The sequence below is a fragment of the Vigna unguiculata genome, chromosome 2 (genome assembly GCF_004118075.2).
Source record: "Vigna unguiculata cultivar IT97K-499-35 chromosome 2, ASM411807v1, whole genome shotgun sequence".
NCBI classification, from domain to species: Eukaryota; Viridiplantae; Streptophyta; class Magnoliopsida; order Fabales; family Fabaceae; genus Vigna; species Vigna unguiculata.
In genome coordinates this window covers 28,908,853-28,933,730 of record NC_040280.1, presented here as the reverse complement: position 1 = coordinate 28,933,730, position 24,878 = coordinate 28,908,853, and the positions used below count along the sequence as shown (strand labels likewise).

General features: G+C 29.2%; 3 protein-coding genes across 4 annotated transcripts; all 3 read right to left on the bottom strand.

Moving 5' to 3' along the window:
- Nucleotides 1-4,684: 4,684 nt before the first annotated feature.
- Nucleotides 4,685-6,267, bottom strand: LOC114172984 (dof zinc finger protein DOF2.2-like). The gene has a single exon (XM_028057164.1). It carries the CDS (start codon nucleotides 5,997-5,999, stop codon nucleotides 4,998-5,000), a length of 1,002 nt encoding a protein of 333 aa, XP_027912965.1. The 5' UTR covers nucleotides 6,000-6,267; the 3' UTR covers nucleotides 4,685-4,997.
- A 12,067-nt stretch (nucleotides 6,268-18,334) lies between these two features.
- LOC114171000 (methylesterase 3-like) lies at nucleotides 18,335-19,835 on the bottom strand. Its single transcript, XM_028056324.1, has 3 exons — nucleotides 19,399-19,835; nucleotides 19,184-19,324; nucleotides 18,335-18,768 (listed from the first exon to the last, which is right to left on the bottom strand). The coding sequence occupies exons 1-3, from the start codon at nucleotides 19,765-19,767 to the stop codon at nucleotides 18,484-18,486; spliced, it is 795 nt and encodes a 264-aa protein (XP_027912125.1). The 5' UTR covers nucleotides 19,768-19,835; the 3' UTR covers nucleotides 18,335-18,483.
- Nucleotides 19,836-22,337: 2,502 nt separating this feature from the next.
- LOC114171638 (methylesterase 3-like) lies at nucleotides 22,338-24,326 on the bottom strand. Of its 2 annotated transcripts, XR_003601599.1 has the most exons (4): nucleotides 23,907-24,326; nucleotides 23,693-23,836; nucleotides 23,199-23,563; nucleotides 22,338-22,513 (listed from the first exon to the last, which is right to left on the bottom strand). XR_003601599.1 is itself a non-coding variant. In XM_028056535.1 (3 exons), exons 1-3 carry the CDS (start codon nucleotides 24,273-24,275, stop codon nucleotides 23,279-23,281), a joined length of 798 nt encoding a protein of 265 aa, XP_027912336.1. In that variant the 5' UTR covers nucleotides 24,276-24,326; the 3' UTR covers nucleotides 23,109-23,278. The 2 variants fall into 2 exon arrangements, 1 of the variants encoding a protein (XP_027912336.1); XM_028056535.1 differs by lacking the exon at nucleotides 22,338-22,513 and having other exon boundaries at nucleotides 23,109-23,563.
- Nucleotides 24,327-24,878: the final 552 nt, after the last annotated feature.

Below are 24,878 nucleotides of genomic sequence, written 5' to 3'. Positions count from 1 at the left end.
AATGGAAATAAACGACAAATGCTTTGATAAAAAGAGAAAAATATGGCAGATAAAAGTAAAATGCACGAGAAGAAACAAAATCATTGTTAAAAGTGTTTAGTTTAAAAGAGAAGAAGAAAAAGTAAGATGAAAGATATATTAAACTTGATTTTTAATAAATAAATCAAATTTATATTAAGAGACGACTTTGGATACCGAGCTTTAGAGAGACAAACAACAATAATAACTAAGTCTAAACTATATAAAAAATTAACATTATTTCTAATTCAAAAATTTTAATGAAATGAATTTATGTATGATTATTTTTATATAGTATTTAACTTTTTTATATATAACTAATATAAGAGTTAGATTTCATGCTTGAATTTTAAAGAAAATAAATTTACTTAAAAGATTTTTTTCTTCTGATACATATACATACTTTTTTAATTTTTAATTTTTAACGGATTAAAATAACTAATCTCTTTAAATTGAATACACAGAAATGTATATTTTCAATTATACACGTAAGAGAAATCTAATTAAAATTTTGCCTGGTCGATAATGATTTTATAATTCAAGTCTAATGAAAATTGAGTACGATGTTTAATTTTTTTATTTATTTCTTTTTACCATTGTTGACTTTCAAAATCACAAAATCTCATATCATATGGAGAAAATCACTTGCAACACAAGTGAGTAGAATGAAAAATATATAAAAAAGAGAAAGAAAGTGAATTAAAAATGTCATATGAATAAAGAAGTAATAAAGAGATAAAAGCAAAAGAATGAGATAGAAAGAAGATGAAAAGGAAAAGTAAATATATGTTTAGTAGAGTATTTTCAACCATTCACTCTCTTTAATTTATTTATATCTTATTAGAGAGCTAAGTAATAATAAAACTACTTAAAAACTTAAAAATGAGTCTCATATATTGTGAAAAAAATAGTTTAATATTTAACGCTAGTTCTTATATATTAAATTTGCTGTTATATTGTTTGAATTCTGATTAAAACTCAGTTTTCTGTTTAATAATGGGGTAAAAATTACTTAATGAAAAAAACTCTCTTAGTTTACGAATACCTCATCCTAAATTACACGTTTTTTACACTCCTCACATCTATATATATAGTCTTTCTTAATAAAAACAAAAACAAGAATTTTAACGAAGGTGAAAAGCAGATGTAAAAAGAATATTTCTCTTCTTTCCAAAACGATCTCATGTGTGTATCACGAGACAGTTGCTTATATCACACGTCTTCATATTCTAAATGTAAAAATAGGATAGCTATTTAGTCAAAAGAGTTCTCGTATTAACTAAATTATTTTATATAAGATTTAAGGTTTAGGGTTTATATATATATATATATATATATATATATATATATATATATATCAAAACAGAGAAATAATAATAGGAAAAAAAACTAAAGGCGTAAGAGAAAAATATGGTAAAAAAAGAAATAAAAAAAATGAAAAATATTCATGTGTTATCGTCCTTTACAGGATATGTCTCTGCATATAATTTTCCCCAGTCAATTTCTCAAAGAATTTAGTACTAGAGTTCCTTAGTAAAGAAGGAGAAAAATGTTTGATTATGAAGTAAAAGCTCAAAAGCTTACAACCATATATATAATTTCATGTTTTGATAAAGTATGAAATCCGCGAATTCATATATATATATATATAATTGAGCGAAAACAAAAAATATTCAACAATTTGGAAGAATAATTCAATGATTTCTGAAGCAACCATTTCAATTCAATCGATAAAGTCGACAAATTTTTCATTGAAAAAAAAATCTATAAAGGATCTCAATACTAAGAGAAAAGTAGTTATTAAAAAAATAGAAAAAATGAAAAAAGAAGAAAAGAAAAGAGGACTTGGAATTCCCGAGACAAATATTCATTCGAAGAAAAAAATTTATGATAGTAAAAGGATAGAATTCGAAAAAAAATTTTTGCAGATATTCCAAAGAAGAAATATTAGCTTAACTAAAAAATCACATTCTTTTTTTCAATTTTTGATGAAAAAAATATACATAGATATCTTTCTATATATCATTTGTATTCCGAAAATCCAGCTACAACTTTTTCTTGAATCAACAAAAAAAATTTTAAATAAATGGCTTTACGATAATGAACCAAATACAGAAAGAAGTTATAAAACAAATCAAAGTATAATTCCCTTTCTTTTAAAATTACACAAATATTTTAATAATAAGAATAAGAATGCGAATTCACATAATTATTTTGATGTCTCCTTTTTGTCACAACCATATGTATTTTTAAATTTGTTACAAACCCGAATTATTAACATAAACATATATAAGTTAAGACTTCTTTTTCAATATAATAAAATTTTTTTTTTCTGAAAAATGAAATAAAGGATTCTTTTTTTGGAGCACAAGGAATAGTTCATTCTAAAAGAAAACAAAATAACCTGCTCAATTCTGAACTAAATCAATGGACAAATTGGTTAAAGAATAATTGTTATCAATATAACTTATCTAACAGTAGCTGCTCAATTCACATATATATATATATATATATATATATATATATATATATATATATATATATATACCCGGGAATATGTTTTTATATTTTAGACTTAATTAGTTTTTATTTATTTTATAAATTTTGAATATTTTAAATTTGTTTATTTATTTATTTTTTGTTTATCAAGTATTAAAAATTTTAATATTTTTCATTGAGACTAGTTACTTTTAGTGCTGTTATTTGTATATTGAATTCTTTTTCGTGTCGATGATTTTTTGTTTATATTTTTAAATTGAATAGTTTTTGTTTAAACAATGTCATAAATAATGTAAAATGAAGACTACTTTTAATTATCTCACTTAAAATATATTTAATAATAAAATGGTAATACTTTTCTATAGGTTTTATGGTCAAAAGATTAAATATTCTATCATTTCACAGGAAATTTTTATACCGAGAGAAATTTAAAACTTAATTAAATTCATTTCTGTTAAGAAAATGGGTGTTTTTGTTATTATTTTTTATAGAATTTTTAAGAAAATGAGTCATACCGCCTGCATTAACATCTGACATTTATGTCTGATCTCCAAGGATTAAACCTAAAAGTGATGTTTATATAGTGAACGTAAATTTTGATTACTTAATTATAGGGACGACAATTAGGGCCTTGCCCGTGGGCTCGATTCGCAGGCTCGCAGAAAAAATGCGGGACGGGTCAGGATAGTGAGCTTGTAGTCCGCGCGTGCCCGGCTCGCATAGACCTGCGGCTCGTTCGGGTTAGTCCGCGGCACGCGCGGGCCGGCCTGCAAGCCCGCATAAAATTTTTAAAAAAATTTGCACTTATGTATATTAATTACTTCTTTTATAGACTATTGCATTAACGTTTCAAATTCTTGTATAACTGGAAAAGACAAGTATTATGTAATTTTTTAATGTGCTAAAATTTAAAGAATACATTGTGTATGTCATAGTAGGAATATGATGAAAATGTTGAATTATCACTTTATCATCTAATTCCCCAAAGTCTTTACTTAATTTTGTGAACTTCTTAAAGTTTCCCAATTTTTAAACATTGAAAGTTTTATCATAAAAATTAAAAAAAAGCGGGCCGGCCCGTGGGCCCGTGGGCCAAGGAGTATGCGGGGCGGGTCAGTGTTTTCAGCTCGCATAAAGTATGCGGGGCGGGGTGGGCCAGCCCGTGTTGTGCGGGCCTTATATGGGCTAGGCCTAAACGGGCCGGGCCGACCCGCATTGCCACCCCTACTTAATTATAAAAATAAGGGTTAAATATGTTTTCGTCTCTTAAGTTTCGGTGAATTTTGTAATTAGTCCATCTTTGAAATTTTATACTAATTTAGTATTTCATTTTTAGAAATACGTGAATTTAGTCATTTTTACCAAATCTTGTTAAGTTTATTTGACATTTTAAACACATTTTATGATAATATTTGAATTAACATTGAAGCAAAAATGTGTCAAATGGTATAAACAATTCAAATATTATAATGAAATGCGTTCGAAACGTCATAAACTTAACAAAATTTGGTTAAAAATGCATTTTTAAAGATAAATGACTAAATTGATCAAAATTTTTGAAGTGAAAATAATTTTAAATTTTACTAAAACTTAAGGGACCAAAAATATAACACTACAAATAATACTTATATGTCGTAAATTCAAGTACGTGATATATTTTTGAATTATTTCTCAAATTAGAAATAAATAAATAAATAAAATAGAGTAATAGCAGAAGCAGTAGTGAGGCATGGTTGCTCAGTGAAGTTTGTGTCGAACCAATTAGTGGTGGATTGCTCACAACCAACCTCCAGAATCTAGTTCTGTTTGAGGAAACTTTTTCCAAAGCCTGCTTTTGCATTAGATTCATCCATTTCTCGTAACAAAACAAAATCTACCACTTTCATATGCTACCCACCATGCCTCCACCACCTTCACTTAACAACTAAACCCTAAACTTTTTGAGTTTACCAACATACATATATTCTTCTTCCTCACCTTTACTCTATTTTTTAACTCTCTTCAAATATACCTTCACTGTTACCTTTCGCATAACGTCAATATTGTAAATATTTTACTACTTCTGTAGGCCCACACCAGTTAGCTACTTACTGCTACAAAAAATTATATTCCGAATTTAGAGGTAAAGTAAAGAAACGGGAGAAAAAGTTGAAAAGGAAATTCAATATAAAGTAAAGATGCAGAAACACTGTATTTTCCATTCCTTGGATTTGAGAGAGCTAAGTTAAACACACCATCAACCAGAACACATGCAGACGGAAGCAAATGATAGAAAGAAACGAGAGTGGGAAAAAAAAAATTCTAATGCTACCTACACGTACATATTCTTTAATTATCCACACCCCAAAACGACCGAACAAACAAAAAAGAAAAGACTCTAGAATACAGATTAACATCTATAAACTATAAATTAAGGAGTTCTATATTTAACGCTGAAAGAAAACGGTGAATAAAAAAGAGGAAATAGTTACTGCGGTTGATTAAGGATATGCTCCACTTGTTGTGGGAAGATCACACCAGGAAAGGGTTGGATTCCAGCACCCGAATTCGCTGCCAGAAACCGAAGATGACTCCAAAATGTTCGACAAAGAAGAGGACGAAGCCATGTTGCCGAGAAACACCGGTGAATTATCACTGCCGCAGTAATTAACTGACGTCGATGACCTGAACTTGTGGTAAAGTTCTTGAACTCCACTATTTTGCTGTTCCCCAAGTACAAAACCGTTGCTTTGTTGCTGATTCTGATTTTGATTGTTCCTCCAAAAGGAGCTGCATAGACCCAGTGAAGGAAATTCTCCCACACCATCGTATCCTAGACCAGTTCTAGTACTATTCAACAACCCATTTGGGAGCAATGACTCAGTGACCATGTGGGAATGAGATCCCGATAAGTTCCCTTCTCTCTTGACATCAATTGACACGGAACTAGGGTTAGGGTTAGGGTTTTGGTTTTGGGTAGCTCTTAGTAAAGCCATGAGTTGAGTATTTTGCGGTGAACCCCAAAGGATTGGGGTTTGCGGAAGCTCTTGGTCAAAGAGTACTCCCTGTGGCCTTCCAAGCTCCGATGCCACTGCTTTCATCTTTGTGGCGGCCTGCTTTGCCACCGAGCTGGACATGCCGGAGGTCTTGCTTTTCCGGCAGCCACCTCCGATGGGAACATTCCTGAGAGCGCCACCTTTGGTCCAGTAGCGGCGACATGTCTTGCAGAAGTGGCGAGGCTGAGTGAGGTTGTAGTTGTTGTAGTAACAAAACTTTGTGTTTGATGAATCACAACGAGGGCACCTCAAATTTTGGTTGTCGGAGTTGGAGGAAGTGGCGGTGTTAGCGGAAGAGGTGATAGTTGTTGTGCAAGAAGGAGACGGAGAAGGAGAAGACGGTGCGGGTGGTGTTAGTAGAAGTCCTCCTCCATTGTTATTAATGGAGATTTTTGTTTCAGCTGCTATAAGACTAGCAGTAGCAGCACCGAACAGTTCTTGGATCATCTTTATCTTTTAGATCTAGAACAATCCAAAAACACGCAAAAGCAAAAGGGTGGTGTGGTGATGAGTGGTGAGTCTTTTTGCGTTAGTGGTGGAGAAAAGCAAAAGAAAGTAGGTTTGGTATATATGTGTGTGTGTATGCGGGAAATGGGGAGAGAGAGAATATTGTAGGATGAAGCATATGATGGAATTGAATGAGGTTTGCGAATTGAACTCAATTGGGTTGCTTCGTTGTTTTATGCTGCTAGCTAGGACTGCTTCCTTGTCGGTTAGGTCCTTTTTGCTTCTTACCATTCTTTAGAATCACACTTCCATCATATTATTTATAATTTTTTTATAGACTCCATGTGGGAGACTCCCATTTTTACCCCATTCATCTCACAAACGACAATTTTTTTCATGTTGGAATTTGTATTTGGAGACAACCTATATTATTACACGGAAAATTGTTGTTAGTTTCATTCAAATTAACTATAATTGTTAACCTTTTTTTGTATTAATCCATTACATTTATTTAAAATGGTAATCTAACATATATAAAATTTAAGTATTTCTAATTACTCGAACCAATTTAAGTATTTACAAAGAAAGCGATAGAGAGAGAAATTTGTAATCACAGTATTACAAACCTATATAAAATTTTAAAGCACAATAATTTCTTTTCTTGTTTCTTAAACTTCATGATTACTCTTATCTTAGGATTTGAATCGGATTCAGAAAACATATTTTAAAACCTTGATCATTACACTTATTATGTCATACGTGTGGTCTTGCAGAACCAATTATGTAAGTAAACGATATCATTTTGCCTGTCCCACTTAGGACTAATGAAATGCGGATAAAGGTTTATCATTATTATCTTCTAAGGATCATATATAACATGTTTTTATTTTCGCTTTCTATATGCATGAACACAATACAACGTTTACAAGATTTTAATTCGTCTTTTTTTTTTTCTCTCACGGATTTTAACTCACCTTTGTGTTAATTTGGTCTTAATTATATATGCTCTACATGATATACTGTAAATTTTTTGTTCTCCTCGTTAGGAATACGTGTGTCAGAGTGTTTTGCTTCCAAACACTGAGATTATGTCTGTAATGAATGATGTATAATCAACAAACGAAACGTAATATAAAGAAGCAATTAAAGCAGTAGTAATGAATGTTTTCTTAAATAATAATCGTTGTTAATGTGAGGGATAACGAATTCCATAAGTAAAGATGCTCCTTGTTCTAAAAAACATCATTGCGAGTTCAAAGGAGAATAGAATAGGGGCAATCACGTGGAAATACGTGTAAAGCTGATTGTCCCTACTGCTCCCAACTTAAAAATATACTGTGTCACTGCACATCCCAAATCAATTTAGCCTTCTATTTAACAAAATAAAAAACACCAAAATACTTTGTTACAGTATATGTTGTAATTAGACACTATTTCTAATTTCAATAACAAAATGGGTTATAAAGTTTTGTTACAATTATACGAAAAAGAAAAAATTGTTATGCGATCATGGGTCATGGTGTGGTACGCGGCATGTAGATGGGAACCCATGTTCTTTTTTCATCCAATAAAAGGGACGAATAACGAGTCTCACAATATATGTTTATAAGCTTAGTGTGTTAATTAACTAGCTTTGATAAAAAAAAATATTAAAGGTATTTGATTAGAAAAAAAAAATACGGATTTAAAATCTTCAATATGATATGTTAATGGAAGTATCATATATATGACTTATAAGCTAATTAAGAGTTAATTGTGTGGTTTTCTTTCTTAAAAAATTTTACGAATTGAATTGTAAAAATGACTTCACTCTAATCGATGCTCTTTTCAATAATTTAAATGCTCAAACTTAGTAATTCACCATTTAATTTAGTTAAATGCACTTTAACTAAAAATAATAACGTATAAATGTATTATTTGTTTTTTATTTGAAATTATGTACACGCACACACGGCTTTTATATTACTTTATATGGCTAGTTGTTAATTAATTTTATCGATTCATATACCAAAACTACCACATTCGTGATTCAATAAACTAATTCGGCTTTTATCAAGTTTTTGCTAATTATGTCAAATAAAACATATTTATATCATGTACTTAATTTTTAGGGAAAGAAAACAAAAATCAAGCTATTAGAAGTTAAAATAAAAAAAAAATCTAGAGACATTTATAAACCAATATTGATTTAAAATAATAAAGTTCCATATTTATATATATTTATGATGGTAGGTAGGGAATTAACAATGATTATATGTTTCCTTGTTAATTCTTGTGCTAATCCTTTGGTCCACTTTACCTAACTTGACTCGTAATAGTATCTTTAATTTTTATAGTTTTCCCGTTAGATATTTCATATTCACATTTTCATTAAAAAATAAAAAAATAATATATTTTAATCCTATTTATGGAAAATTTGTCAAAAATTCATTTTTCTTTTTTAATGCAAACGGTTTTTTTATTTATTGAACTATGTATAATAAAAAAAAATGTAGTTTGCATGATTTTAATTATGTGTCATAATCAGTAAATACTTTATTTATTCAAAGTACTTACTCGTACCTAAAGTTCAGTAAATTGTTTTTCCAACGTTTATTAGCATTATAATCCTTTTTTTTTGTCAATGATAAATAGTTCATTTTGATTAATATTCCTTTCATTGTGAGAGAAAAGATGAAAACTGTTATTAAAATCGCTTTGGAATAGTTGAACACAGAAATTTGCTTACACAAGTTGATGTCAGAATCAGAAAAACGTGAAAATTGATTAGGTCAACCCGCACTTAAATGCATCATCATGCAAAAGTTTGATTTTGATATGTAATTGACAAAGTTCCGCTCCCTCTTGTGTTTTGTTTAAAGTCAAGAAACTATCAAAGAAGTATATTTAACTTTTCTCAATATTATATATATTGGAGCACTATTTAATTTTGTTTAAAATTTTAAAGTATCTTAATTTTATGTATTCACTTTAGTTCTATTTCAGATTAAGATAGTTAAGACTTCAATTAATTAAAGTTTCGTTTGCTATAAAATTTTCTACATTTAGGTTTAATTTAATTGATCAATAATATCTTCATTTCTTAACATATTTAAGGAAAAAATATTGGAGAACATATAAAGACATGATCCATAAATGTAACATATAATTATTCCCCCAAATTGACTCTTTGATGTCAATCCCTCTTCCACCAAATTCTACTACAAATTATTTTGATTAAAGTGTTAATGATAGTATTTGAGAAAATGACTAAAAATAAAAATATAAAGTTAAATATCATGTAAACAAATTATAAATTTATTGTCTTAGGTTAAATATAATATCTTTCTTTTACTTGACGAAAACATCTTAATTAATGTTAACAGAGTCTTATTCCACTTTTAATTTGTGAGATATTTGTTTTGTATTTAATGTATTTGACTTGTGACTTTTGTTAGATTGCCTGATTTAACTTTTATTTATATTTTAGAAACTAAATTTTCATTAGCAATAACATTTGAAATTATCAAATAATATTACTAACAAAAGTTTGTCATCACAATTTATATATATTTTTTTTCATCTTGCAAAACAATTAATTTGTAAATATTTTTAAGTAATTTTATTTTTTTAAATAAAATATTGTAACTGAAATTAAGATCCCTAAAACACTACACTTGTCCACTAGACGACGAATATTACATCAACCAATTTAAACAAAATGATTATGTCTCAAAAATGGATAGTTTTAAGTCAACAATAAAGTTTTAAATGATAAATATATTTGATCATTAATTTAATTACGAAACCCAAAAAAATAAAATAAAAAGTAGACTAAATAGTTACTAATTTTAAAGTATATGTATAGAGAGAAATGTTTTTAAAAATATCAATTTTAGTGATAATGACAAAATATATATTTAAAATCGATTTTAGAAATCAATTTTTTAATTAGAATCTAAATTTTTAATTAGAATCAATTTAGAGACAAATTTATTCGTAGTTAAAATTTTGCTTGTCAGAATTAACGTAAGTAATCAATTTAAAAATTAATTTATAATAAAATCTATTTTAATTATTAATATATAAAATAATTTTAAAATTTTTAACTATTTTTAGTTATTAATAATTTTTAATTTATAAATTAATATTTAAATTGATCACTATATAATTAATTATTATATTATATTATATTATATTATATTATATTATATTATATTATATTATATTATATGTATATATAATACTATTAATATTTAAATAATATTTTTCATCTATATATATTCTTTTAAACAGTTTTTTGTTCGTTTGCACATGATAAAACATTCAGATAATATTATCGTATATTGTAACATAATATGTATTTTTATTAATATAAAATACGCAATAAAATATATTAATAATTATAAGAAATGATAAAACTCAGAGATAACACATTCAATGAAGAATATATGATATAAGCTATAATATTATCTTTTTCATCTAACAACTACACAATAAAACATGTTTTTATGGATTTTCTTAATTTTTAATCTATTTTCACTTTCATTTTAAAATTATTTTTCAGTATTTTAAACGAACTTTATATATGACAATATATATTACATTATAAATTAAAAGAGAATTTATGCGTTATATAAAAAAGTTATTTTTCTGATATTCACATTTATATTTTCTAATTTTTTTAAAAATCAAATTAAAATAATTATTTTATCAATATTACTTTTAAGTAATTATTTATTTAAATTTAATTATTTGTTCAATTTGACTTTTTAAAATTTAATTATTTTTTCAATTAAATATTATCTACACAATAACTAATAAAAGCTATTTATAATAAAAATAAAAATTATTTATATTTAATTTTATATTTATAATAATAATAATATTATTATTATTATTATTTATCATTAAAAAAATAAACATAGTTTCACTACTTTATTTATTATATGTATTGTGCCAGTTAAATTATTTATTTATAATATAAAAAAATATATAAAATTACTAGAAAGGGTTGTTAAAGATAGAAAATAAATGTCACGTGAAACACAGATAAACATTTCCAAACTAGAATTGGATGCACGATGGTTGCATAGGAGAGATGACAAGAACGCTTTTGTGTCTTCGTGTGATATGACATGAATTGTCCAAAAACCATGCAGTAATGAGAAATTGTACATGTTATAAAACAAAGACTTTGGTCTTCTTGACCATAAGTTGTTCTCACCAAATTAATGTCCATTACTTTTTATACCACTTTCCTAATGAAAACAAGACACTCAGCATCATCTTATGAATCTGTCAACTTGCCACGCATTGTCATATGAACTGTAACCATGTATAATCCACTGATTACACACGGAGCTGACAGAGTAACCACAATCATTCATTTTGACCCGTAAATTGCTGTTTTAACCCTGCATTTTGACCCGAAACCATTTTACAAAGATGATGATAAAAGACAAGAAAATTTTAGTTAGAGGAAGAAAGTGGTAAAAAAGCTTATGGAAAAAGAGGTTTGCAAGATAGCATAATTGTCAAAACAACCTATTAATTGGTGATATCTCAACAAAATCTTGGTTTTTTTGTTAAATATATTTACATCCGATATTGTCCCCTCAGTCTTGCTATAAAATCTAATGGAATTGACGGAGCACTGACAATTATTAATATAAAAACATTTATCCCCTCAAAATTATTAAAAACCACAAACAGAATCTAGCGACCAAAATTATTTAGACTATTTAATTAACAAAAGAAAACTAATTAAGGCTCCCTTTCACACTTGGTCCAACTTGGTAAAAGGGAAATTGAAGTGTACGACATGTTCATTACATACAGAAATGTGGACCAAGCGTAGATTGCGACTAACAAATGAAAATTGAAAAATGAGAATCATGGTTAAACGAAGAATGAAGGAAATTAGTGGAGGGAAAGGGAAAGTGAGAGAGGGAGAAACTGGGAATATGAATTATTGGGATCGATAATTTGTTATGTGATGTGATGGATGTGGAAAGAAAAAAATGGTGTTAGTGAGAGGAATAAACCCGCGTGGCTTGCGGAGAGGTAGAGTATGAGGATTGAGAAGATGGATTTTGGGTTTTTGTTGTTTTTGTGATGTTAGTAGATTCATGCATGCTAATGCTATGGTATAGGGATTGGCATTAGAGAGAATGAAAAAGAAAGGTAGATAGAGACAGTAAGGGAGTGAGTGTTTTTTGCTGCTATGTTCAGTTGGAGTGCAAAATTAACTTTATTCTTTTCCTTTCCTAAACAACGGAAAGTTGGCATGCACTTCAGCGGGCAGACCGGAAACGACGCCAGCTTTCGCTAAAGACGACAGCCTGGGCAACGCGGGCAGTGCCATTGCCTTGCTTCCTCATCTCTCTTTCACTTCCTTCTGCTTTTTAAAAGGGACAGGATAGATTTTCGAACATATTAAGCAGCACGCTAGATTGTGAAATACTTAGGGTTAATGGGTAAGTCATGCAGAGGTGATATAGGATTAAAAAATTCCTATTATGTGACCAAATTAAAATCCCACACGTCTTCTGCTTGAAGTCGTTAATCTTCAATAACTTCAATTTCAGAAAAAAAAAATTACATACTTTGAACTCGTTTTGAGAGGACACGACTTCTTCAAGTAAGTTTCGAAAATCTGTCCTCTAAATATCAAAATTGATTATTTGACATTTTTTTTCTCTTCTTTCGTCTTTTTATATCATATTAACTATTACATTACCACCATATAGGAGTATAGGAACATGGAAGGAGATGAACGATATGGGATAAAAAATTGAATAAACCTATATTCCTATATACATGGGTCATGGACCCTACTCATGTCTCATGTTTCTTCTTATCCAACACTACAGCTTTCTCATGCCTCCTCCCATTTAGCCTTTTTCTCATTTTTCCAACTTTTTTTTTTCCTTCTTCTCCTTTCTAATCGTCATAACATGATAGATGCAAGTATTGATATTGATCGATAATCACCGACTCTCCAGTCTAATAAGATCGCATGTGATTAGGTTTTAATTAAGGATGTTGATTACAGGTAAAATTTCCGATATTTCATCATATGGAAGCGTCTGTGTTTGGGTGTATATAGATCCTCTATGTTCCATATGCATATAAATGTACACGAAAGCCTCGAACATGGCCTTATAACAAAAAGCATGGTCAGTGTCGGATACCTATATAGATCTATGTGTGTATAGCACATGCAAAGAGAAGCGATTTTAGCTAAAACATTACATATGTCTTCTTCATAGACCCAAGGCCATGGAAGGATGGAAGGTAGCTAGAGCATAATCCTGAAAGGCAAAGAAGCAAAGGAAAAAATGTGTAGAAAATGTTAGAGTGATGGATGTTGGAAAAGAGATGAAGAGAGGTGAATAAATGGTTGTTCACGTTGTAGATTTTGTTAGCCATGTTGGATGGTCCCTACCTTAAAAGCAGCAAAATACGCTTACATGCATAGGTATAGTATAGGTATTGATTGAGGAGTGAGGTTTGAAAGCTGACAAAAGTTATTGTTGGGAAGATTCCCTAATGTGTCGGACCCCCTAAGCTTTCTAATTTCTAACATCAAGTTGGAACGACCAACAAAACCGTTGAGACAATTTTCTGTTCATTACTTACCACGGCCTGCATACTTCCGGGGCTCTACTTGCTTAATTACCCAATTTTAAGCAATATGAAACTAAATGTTTAATTAGTCTCACATCATTCATCACTGCATCCTCCGTTTTAAACTTCGAAATTTCGATATTTTAAAAGAGGTTTTTTTTTTTTTTTTTTTTTTTTTTTTTTTTTTGTATTTGAGGGTGGATTTGATGTTAAATTTGTAAAATATGATCTTTTGAATTTTTTTTTGTCAAATAAGAAATCATGAGGGTGGAGGACGACATTACAGGTGAAGTAGTCCTCCACCCAATCGATTTCTTTTTTTTTTTTTTCAAAAAAACAAAGTCGTACTATATAAAGACAGTTTATGTATAAATAAAAATTGAATTTGTTCTCTAAAATAACGAGTTCACTTTTCTTTTTCTTAAATATTTATTTAATTAATTAATTAATTTTGAGAGGTGAGTTGTGGGAACAACTCAGCCACGTGTTTCACTTACCATTCTCTAAATTGAAATGCACCACAGAAAACGGTTTCAAGGTGATGAAGTACAAGCCTCCGTGGAAGAAAGCACCTTGCCGGAGACAACTATCATTGAGGAAAGCATGGAAGCCCTCCAGGAGTGGTGGTCGGAGTTATAGACCCTAAATTTTCCATTATATAATTATGTTATCATATTTCGCATAAAATTAATACGATGATAAAGCCTAAATAAAATGGTGTGCAGTGCTGTTTTCCCAACAACTCAGTCTCTAACCACCTGCATGCATCTTCTTTTCTAGCAAAGCCACCTGGAAAATGGAAGCACAAGCATTAGAAAACAATGCACCGTCATTCATATCAATTCAACGAATCTTTATAGATTAGCTTTCAAGCGCATAGAAACCAATAAAGCAGCGAACCCAATTTTGGGACAATGATATATAGAATTCTTTACCAGCAAACTATGAAAAATCACTATCTCAAAGGGCCCCTCTCACCCAACAACTAATTACAGATAATTAAAATCGCACGCTTAATTTCATTATTTTATTGTCCTATTAGAGCAATTATGCTTGTGATAAATAAGTGGCTATAGTGTTACTGATTGATGTATACTAGATAATGACTATGATTTTTATGATAAGCTTGTCGTTTCTAATTTCTCCTCTGCTTAGAAGGGGAGTTAATGGGTAATGGGGTCTAACGTTATATCATTTCATCAAACCCTACACATGTACCTCTGTTGTTGTCTCCACTTGATGCCAATTAATTAATTTTTCCCCTTAAAATTCTATAGTGATATGGTGAATATACCAAGCAAATTGACTTTTTTTTTCTTTTTATAGTTAATCTGGATGATGATTATACACATTAATTAGCATTTTTGCTAATAATTTTCCCTTGACAATCCATCACATTTATCTGAAATTATTGTCAATTTAAGTAATGGATATATGCTTGATGTTGTTTAGTATATTTATTTTTAGAGTTTTATAGTGAGGTTATGCAAATATTTTTTTAGGAGTAAAAAAAATAAATTTTAACTATTTTAGTGTTAAAATAAATCTATGATTATGCGTTAATGGTTAAGACTAATATATACATAACTATTAAAAGAAAGTCACGATGCCATTTTTAAAATTACATAATTTTTTATTTCAATCATAATTATGATAATTAAATATAATGTATACCTTACTTGACACACACTGAGAGTCGTTACTTCACGGTCTATCTTCTTTCCCTGGTGGAATATCTTAGAGTTGAAAACTTATGATATTATTGGAATCATTATAGTGGAAACAATTTTTAGTAAGTAGCTACCTTTACAATGTGATGAGATTTTATTTTTAATTCCTCACAGCTACAAAACAGTTGTGGACTCCTTGGATTTCTCATTTTTGGTCAATGTGGGACTTAGACTCACACTTGGATTTCTAATAATTTCCTTCTCAGGGTGATTTTAAGGAGGAGTATCACTGGAAAGATCAAACATCAATAAGACCTGAACCCAACCACATAAAGCATTGACACCACTCTCAACCCAAAACTTTAAGGCGATGAGTTTATGGGCATTGATTCTTATATGATGCTCTACTTCTCATTTCTGGTCAATATGGGACTTAGACTCACACTTGGATTCCTAACACATTGATATATGTTTTGTCTTTATGAATAGTATCATTTTAAAGAAGATACTAACACTACATTAGAGCATGATTGTCCATTTGGTTAAATATTTGGAAAACAAAGCTCGTAGATTGCTTGAAGAGACTTTTGATGGAGGTAGCATGATGTGTAGCAACTGATTGGTGAAGCAATGATATGTGAGCCATAATAATGTTGTAAGAAGATTGAAACATGTGCTGTACATAAACTCTGATAAAGGAGGAACAAAGAGATAAAGGAAAAGGAAACGATAACACAGCAGATTCCTCTGCCTCGTCGCACATTGGCCTAGAAATTAATAAAATCCTGCAATTTAAATACTTTCGTTGATGCAGCTTTAAACAACTTCTCAACAATCTCTACAAATGGGAAAGGGAATACGAGGAACATTTTCCACATGCTTCTCCAAATGTTTTCCTATTTTCACTCAACCCTCTTACATGAACATGTAATGTATCAATCTTTCAATGCCAACTTTAAACGTTCTCACAAAACTTTTCCAGCGTCATATCGGTGGTTATGTATTTGACCTAAGTTGGAGTTTTATGTTATATAAAAGTACACAAATAGTAACATATATTATGATGTTTTTTCATGAAATTTCCAACAATGACAGCACAATTTGACGCATCCTGTAGATTTTGTACATAGGATGTAAATCAACTTGTGATGTTCTCTAGTTGTGCCGTTTTAATTTATGGAGTTAAAAATTATATATCCACCCTAGGTAGTTCATAGTTACAACTTTTTATTAACCATTGTGTTAGTAAAATTGTCCTTGGCCACGGATAAGTTTAATTACTCATTAATTTATATACTTGTGTTTTACGTCGCTACTTGTAGCTTTGGTCCTTAACATATACACATGAATCTGTTTAAGCTTTTATAGCTTTAGTCCTTAATTAATATATACACATGAATCTGTTTCAGCTTTATCATATATGATTAGAACGATTGAAAAATATGAGAACAACTAAAATGAGTAGATTTTAAGTCCAAAGATCTATGCAAAAAAAAGTATGAGAGAATCATGAATATGGATAGTTTCTTTAAATAATTAAAAAAAAATTTTAAGTCGTATTGTATGGTTTTTCACACATTTCCTGAAAGATTAATATATGGTCTCAATGAAATTTTATTACATCTACTAATTTCTTTTTGAAGTAGCCTTTCAGTGAAATAACTTTATTAGGCAAAACATTTTATTTTTATTTTCGTGAGAATATTTTTTAAAGTAAAATAATATTATCTAATTTAATAGTTATATTTATTAAACTATCTTTTTTTTGTTAAGAAGTGTTAAATAAAGTAAAGTAAATGTCATTTAACCGTAAATCCAAGATGTCCAAGAAATAGTCATTTAGATTGAGCATCGGGCTTTTACTTATCGCACTCCCATTTTTTTGCACATCCCATCAAATTTTCAAAATAATCTTTTTGTCTTTGAAAAAGTAACTTTTGGATTATATGTTTTGGAAAAGTTTTGAAATAATATTTTTAGAACGAAATTTTAAGAACAAAATTTTTGGAATGAAATTTTCGAAACATATGAAATGCATTTTGAAATAAGCTTTTCAATGTAAGATTTTCAAAATAAAATTTTCAGAATATGTATGATGTCTTCTTTAATAAGTTTTCTGAAACATTTCTACATGAAATGTCTTAAAAAAAAAAATTTCTGAAACATTTCAGAAATAATTTTTTTAAAATAATATATTTTTTTCTTTTCATTTTTTCTCTTTTTCTTTGCATCATTCTCCCTCTCTTCTTCCTTTGTAGCGACGGTGATGATGAAAATGACAACAGCAACGGTAGTGTGATGGAAGGTTTTTGAATCTTTTCCTTTTGTTTGTTTTGGGGCTGCAGGTAGTAATTATCAGAGTGCACAAAGTAATGGCCTGAACATCATGGAGTTTAGGCTGAAATGGTTCACCGGCCCAGCTCTCTCAAGTCATCAAGAGAAATAAACAGCTTAGTAAATAAGTAATTGTACAACTAATTCCAAAGAAATTATTTATGGCTAGAACAAGAACACCTTAGTGAAGCTTTACATATGAATTTCCATTATATGTTAATTTCCACAGCGACAATAAGCAAAATTAGTTGCAACTGAGTTATAGACTTCGTCTTCTTCGTATTACACTTTGGTCACGATTCGATAGATTTTTTAATCCGCAATAAATATTATATATATATATATATATATATATATATATATATATATAATATAAAGAAATATATTTTTTTTCATATTTCGTTATTTCAATTTTATTCTTAATTATTATTTTAAAAATTAATTATTTTATAAATAATTCATTTTTAATCATTATTTTAATTTTTTTTTTCTCTTTGACATTTATTTTAAAAATTTCTTTTCTATACATATTTTATTTTTTTAATTTTAAAATTTATATAACTGGCCAGTTCTCTTTTATATAATATTTCCAAAAAGAACACAAGTTATCATTCAAATTTAGTTAGAGGGTAATAAATATCCCATTAGTCTACTCACAATTATAATACTACGATTGAAATTATTATGTAGAATTCAAAAGCTAATGAAATGGTTTAATGGTTAAATAAAGTAGAGAATCAAAATTCATAGGACCATATATAAATTTGTGGGAAGGTACAAATGTCTCACCTGGTAACCATCATAAAATGTATTTGCTGATCTTTATGGTGATCACACATAATTGCAGAAATAAATTCAACACTGAAATGCTAGTAATAGTTGTCAGCAATCTGTTGAAGGTAAGAGAAAAGCTCTTGCGGTTTAGACAACATGGGCATGTGATCAGCTCCAGCAATCACTTTAACCTCATCAGGAGGGTTTCTTTCGACCATTGACAATTGAAAATCCTGCTCTATTAATTTGTCTTCTTCACACACTATATAGACTCTGCCCACAGTTCCATGCTTCTCTTCAGTGAGTTGTGTATTCTCTCGCAAATCTTCATAACTGAAGATGGGAAAGGGTCTCACTAGTGACAACGCCAGGGTCAAGTCCTTGTTCATTTACACATACCATGGTTAATACATTTTTGCAATCGTCTGTAAAATCACTGCTTCATAAACTACTTTTCTGTCGGTTTATTCTTAATCTATCAATATTATCACGACGATAAATAAATTTGTAGACTGATCTTAATCAATAATACTCAATTTCTAATATTTTTATAAATTGATTTCGAAGCTTACTCAAACAATTCTCAGTATCTGTTATAACTACAAACAGTTTCTGCGCGCGTGTTTGTGAAACCACAAGAGTGCAAATGAAATTCGTTTCAACGGTTCACGAGACTAATTCTTGTCGTAGTAGGAAGACAGTTGAATGCTAAAAATTTTGTTTCCTGGTTAAAGTTTTTGAAGAGACTAATTCCGGATAATAATTTGAAAACAGCTTGAAAAGACATATATATACCTCGGGTGGAGATAGGTGGTAGACGTTGGATGCTAAGTTTTGAGGATCGGGTGGTATATATCGCTTCTGATGACTGTTGGAATTTTCATCAGACACAGCCTCTGAGTCAAAATTGGATTTCAAGCTTAATCTGTGGTTGAACTATAGAAAATGAAATTAAATTGAGTAACAGAGAGAATAGCAGTTTAGACATAGAAGGAATTAATTGTTGGTACCTCTTGCTTCAGTGAGAGATAGCTGAGGTGGGGACCTGGCATCCAGGCGGTGACGAAAACCGCAGCAGCAATTTTGTGGGGGAAGAATTCCATGGCTAGAGAAATGCATAAGCCTCCAAAACTGTGACCTACAAGGATGACTCGTTCCTCTGCTGGCAAAGAGCGTAGAAATTGGAGCAAAGGTTCAACATATTCTGAAACGGAAGTGATGTCAAGCACCTGCTTTGGATCGATGCCGGACGCCGCCATGTCGAGAGACGTGACTTGGATTCCGGCGGAATTGAGAAGAGCAGAGAGCTTATACCAACACCAGCCTCCATGCTGTGCTCCGTGAACCAACACCAGACGCCGCTTCTTCTTCCCCTCCATCTTCTCACTATTTCAATGCTTTACGTTTTTTTTTTATCAGCAGAGTTCAATGCTTTACGTCTCTACTAAATAGATATATTGGTCCATTTTCTTTCAATTGATAAAAAGTATTTTAAATTGTGTATTCAATGCTAAAAGATGTATTCATATTTATAATATAGCTAGTCTTTAGACCCGTAGCCCGGGTTTTGTCTTTTCTTATTGCTTAGAACAAAAGTTTAATAAAAAAAATAACAAGTGATGTTTGATAATATTAGAATAGTTAATTTATTAAGAAATAGTTGTTTTCTCGTGATTGATAACGATGAATTTGAAAGTTATTTATTTATTTATTTATTGGAGTATTGTAAAGATGTTTGAGTTTTGTGACATACAAAATGATCATGTGTTGCATGTAAGTTTTGTAGGAGAAAATATATTTCGGATTTAGATGTTTTCATTAACAAGGACTAAAATTAGGTATTATGTTAAGTTGTCTAATAATCGTGAAGAGATAGTAAAATTTGATAATGTTATGACTCATATAAATTTTACTTTTTAATGTTCCTCCTCTCTTGTATATTTGTTCCCATCTCTATTTTAAATGTGATAGAGTTTTAATTGTGTCATTCTATTGTAATTAATAGCATGATTTGCATATATGATTTTGTCATTTTATAGTTGTTTAATAATGTGTATGATGTGAAAGTAGTACCTAAATATTTTTAGTTATGTTTATATTAGATTATTCAAGTAAAAATTAATAATTTGTCAAATTGAAAATGTAAGAGTTATCTAAATTTTTTTATGCATGCATAAAGTTAAATGTATATTTACTATTATAATTTTTAGTATATATGGATAACATATTCTACTATATATTCCTTTGTTATATTTAATATATTGGTCATAGTATATTTCATAAACTTAAAATCAAAGAGTTAATTAGCAAAATACTATTGTATGAATATTTTAAATTTTTTCATTTTTTTTTTGTAATCTTCATAGTTGATGACAGTTGCGCAAATTACAATTCTTGTGAAACTGGATTATCATTCTTAATATATGACGATAATATGTTAGCTCTAGAGTTACACATAATTCAAGTTCTGGTATTAAAAAAATGCTCAATTTCAAAATATGAAAGAAATGTTATATTATTATCTTTTAAATTTCAAAAAATTAAAACAAAATAATAATTATATCCATAACAAAATATATCTCTCTTTCAATTTTTAGAAAGTATAACTATATAGAACTTAAATTTTATATATACTTGTAATAGATTTTTCTGTATCAGCTCCCAAGTCACACATGTACTTTTATTACTGCATTATGCATATTGTCAAGAATAAAAAGATATACACATAAAAAAATTATGACTATATAGATATATCACATATATTTACTTAGGTTGAGACTAATATATGAATATAAAACTCTTGAAATTTTTAGGATTTTTGAAAATATGATAAATATATGTGATATGTTATATATTGTTGTATGACATTAGTTTTACACACATAAGACATTTGACACCACTTTTATAAAAAAAACCATAAGACAATAGTGTTATGGACTTTTATTCTTATATAGTGTTTAACTTTATTTATTCTATCCAATGTAGGACTTTTGACTTACACTAGGACTATTTCCAACAATCTCCCATCAACAGTGAATCCCTTTTTTTATTTTTCATATGATATATTTTCCTTTAGGTGTATGAGTGACCCCTTTTTGGTTGTGGTTATGCGGTCAGTCACTTCAGTGACTCCTTTTTTGTGTTATGGTTATGTGGTCAATCACTCCGAACCATCGGCTCTGATACCACTCTTGAAATTTTTAGGACTTTTTAGAAATATGAGAAATATATGTGATATGTGATATGTTATACGGAGGAACATCATATTCCTCTATGACTTTCCATAGATATAGATTTATATTTCTATTGGCTTTAACAATCTTTGACATGGTTAATATTTTCAGGTGATATTTTGTTATATATCTATTCCTTGATTGGACTTTAACATGTTAAAGTACAACTTAACATTACATCTAAATCATCTTAAAAATCATTATTTTATTTAACTAAATATTTAAAACATAAGATAATTCAATTACAAATAATTCAAATATTATGCTTTTAAACAAAAGATGTCATTTTTTTATCTGATTACAATTTAAATTGATTTACATTTACATATAAGCTTATTAAGTACTATGATTATACGTAATAAAAGGTAGATTAGGTTAAAGATAATAACACATGATATAATAAATAAAATATAAAGATATTACAATACAAATTTATATTTTATTTTTTTATATGTAAATTATGTTTAATAAATATGGGACATTACAAAAACATACTTTTTGATAAAAAAATATTATAACAATAGTTAAAATAAAATTATAGTTAAGATTGTAAAGAATTTATAAAATCATAAATCGAAATATACATTTTATTTTCAAAATATAAAAGTAACAAATTATTAAAATAAATTCAATTCTTTTATCCATGCTTCATCAAATTTAAGTCTACAAAACTAATTACTTTGTAAAAATCACTTACAATCCTAACTGTTAGGAATTCAAGTGTGATTCTAAGTCCCACATTTGCTAGAAATGAGAAAGTGGAGCACTACATAAGAATAAAGACCCATAAACTCATTGTCTTAAGGTTTTAGGTTGAGAGTGGTATCAATACCTTATGTGGTTGAGCTCAGGTCTCATTGGTGTTGTATCTCCCCAGAAGTGATACCTAAACCTAACATATAAAAAAAACACTCAATTTTTAATTACATTTTAATTTTTTTATAATTAAAATTTCATTTATCATCTTTAATTGAATTTTATTTTAATTGAAATTAATTCAAGAAGGTGAATGAATGCTCGGTGAATTTTAACGGTATTTTTTTTTATTTGGTGGTATTGTAGTTAATAATATACATGACAGTGAATTTGTAATCGTACTAAATTTTAATTAGATTTCGATTTTATTTGAACTCAATATATTTACTTAAAAAGGTGAATAATTGGTTTAGTAGAAAAACACGATGATATATATGATTTTACTCGTAACCTAAAACCTTAAAATCTCATAATTTTATAGATTAAATATTCATTTTAACTACCATCACAATCATCTACGTAAAACTCATTTAAAAAAGAATATATACAATATAATGAAGAATGTTTTTTATAAAAAATGAAAATATTAAAATGAAAATTAATTTTTTATATTATTTTTTTGATGATTGATGACTCATTGATCGTCAATAAATAAGACACTAAAGATCAAAGGTTAGAGAAAGTCATTCATGATAGATTTAGATAGATTATTTATAACGTGTATTAATTGGTTTTTATACACTAATAGAATGGTTTCATAAAGTAGAGAAGCACATTCATAAGACCATCTACAAATATCTGGGAAGGTACAAATGTCTCACCTGGTAACCATAATAAAATTGATTTGCTGATCTTTATGGTGATCACACATAATTGCAGAAATAAATTCAACACTGAAATGCTAGTAATAGTTGTCGGCAATCTGTTGAAGGTAAGAGAAAAGCTCTTGCGGTTTAGACAACATGGGCATGTGATCAGCTCCAGCAATCACCTTAACCTCATTAGGAGGATTTCTTTCAACGATCGACACTTGAAAATCCTGCTCCATTATTTTGTCTTGTTCGCACACTATATACACTCTCGCCACAGTTCCATGCTTTTCTTCCGTGAGTTGTGTATTCTCTCGCAAATCTTCATCACCGAAGATGGGAAAGGGTCTCAAAAGTGAAAACGCCAGGGTCAGGTCCTGATTCATTTACGCATGCCATCCCAATATCATGCTTAATCAAGACACTTTCTGTAAAGTTGAATGCTAAAAATAATATAATGCTTAATTCTTGATAATATTTTGAAAACAACTTGAAAAGACATATACCTCGGGTGGAGATTGTTGGTAGACGTTGGATGCTAAGTTTTGAAGATCACATGTCATATATGGCTTCGGATCATCACTGTTAGTATTTTCATCAGACACAGTCTTTGCGCCCAAATTGAATTTCAAGCTTAACCTGTGCTTGAACTGGAGAAAAATAAATTAAATTGTGAGAGTAACAGAGAGATGAAACAATGGTAGAAGGAACGGTTGGTACCTCTTGCATCAGTGAGAGATAGCTGAGGTGGGGACCTGGCATCCAACCGGTAAGGAAAACCGCAGCAGCGATTTTGTGGGGGAAGGATTCCATGGCTAGAGAAATGCATAAGCCTCCAAAACTATGACCCACAAGGATGACTCGTTCCTCTGCTGGCAAAGAACGTAGAAATTGGAACAAAGGTTCAACATATTCTGAAACTGAAGTGATGTCAAGCACCTGCTTTGGATCGATGCCGGACGCAGGCATGTCGAGTGACGTGACTTGGAGTCCGGCGGAATTGAGGAGAGTAGAGACTTTGTACCAACACCAGGCTCCATGGTAGGCTCCGTGAATCAATACCAGACGCCTCTTCTTCTCCCCCTCCATCTCTCTCACTTCTCTGCTTATTCACACCTTCTATGCTTTATGTCTCTACTAAATAAATATACATGTCTGTCCATTTTCTTTCATTCCTTAACATGTATTTTAAATTCTGAATTCAATCATACAAGATTTATCCATCATGTTATAGTAAATGTAAAATTAGTGATGTGTTTAGATTAGTTAATTTAAGAAATAATTTATTTATCAGATGGATATTTTTTTTTAAGATTAAAATACATCATTTGAATAAAAAATTAAAAAAATTAAAGTTTAAAGTTTATTTATTTTTATATGTAATTTTATGATGAAAAGGTTTTTTATATTTTTTTATCGATAAAAACAAATATATTAATAGGAGCATGGTTATCTCAATTCAAATACAAAAATCAAATGAGACAAAAATAATAATAAAAAATAATTTTAAACCATACATCTTTTTCTTTTATAATTGTTGTATATTAAATTACAAGAAAATAGCAAAATCGGAAAATGAGTTTTGGAACATAAACTTAATCTACCACTTTTGTTTACATAAAATTATATCACTCTTATTATTCTGATACCACTTTTGTTTACCTAAAATTTTATCACTCTTATTGTTCTGAT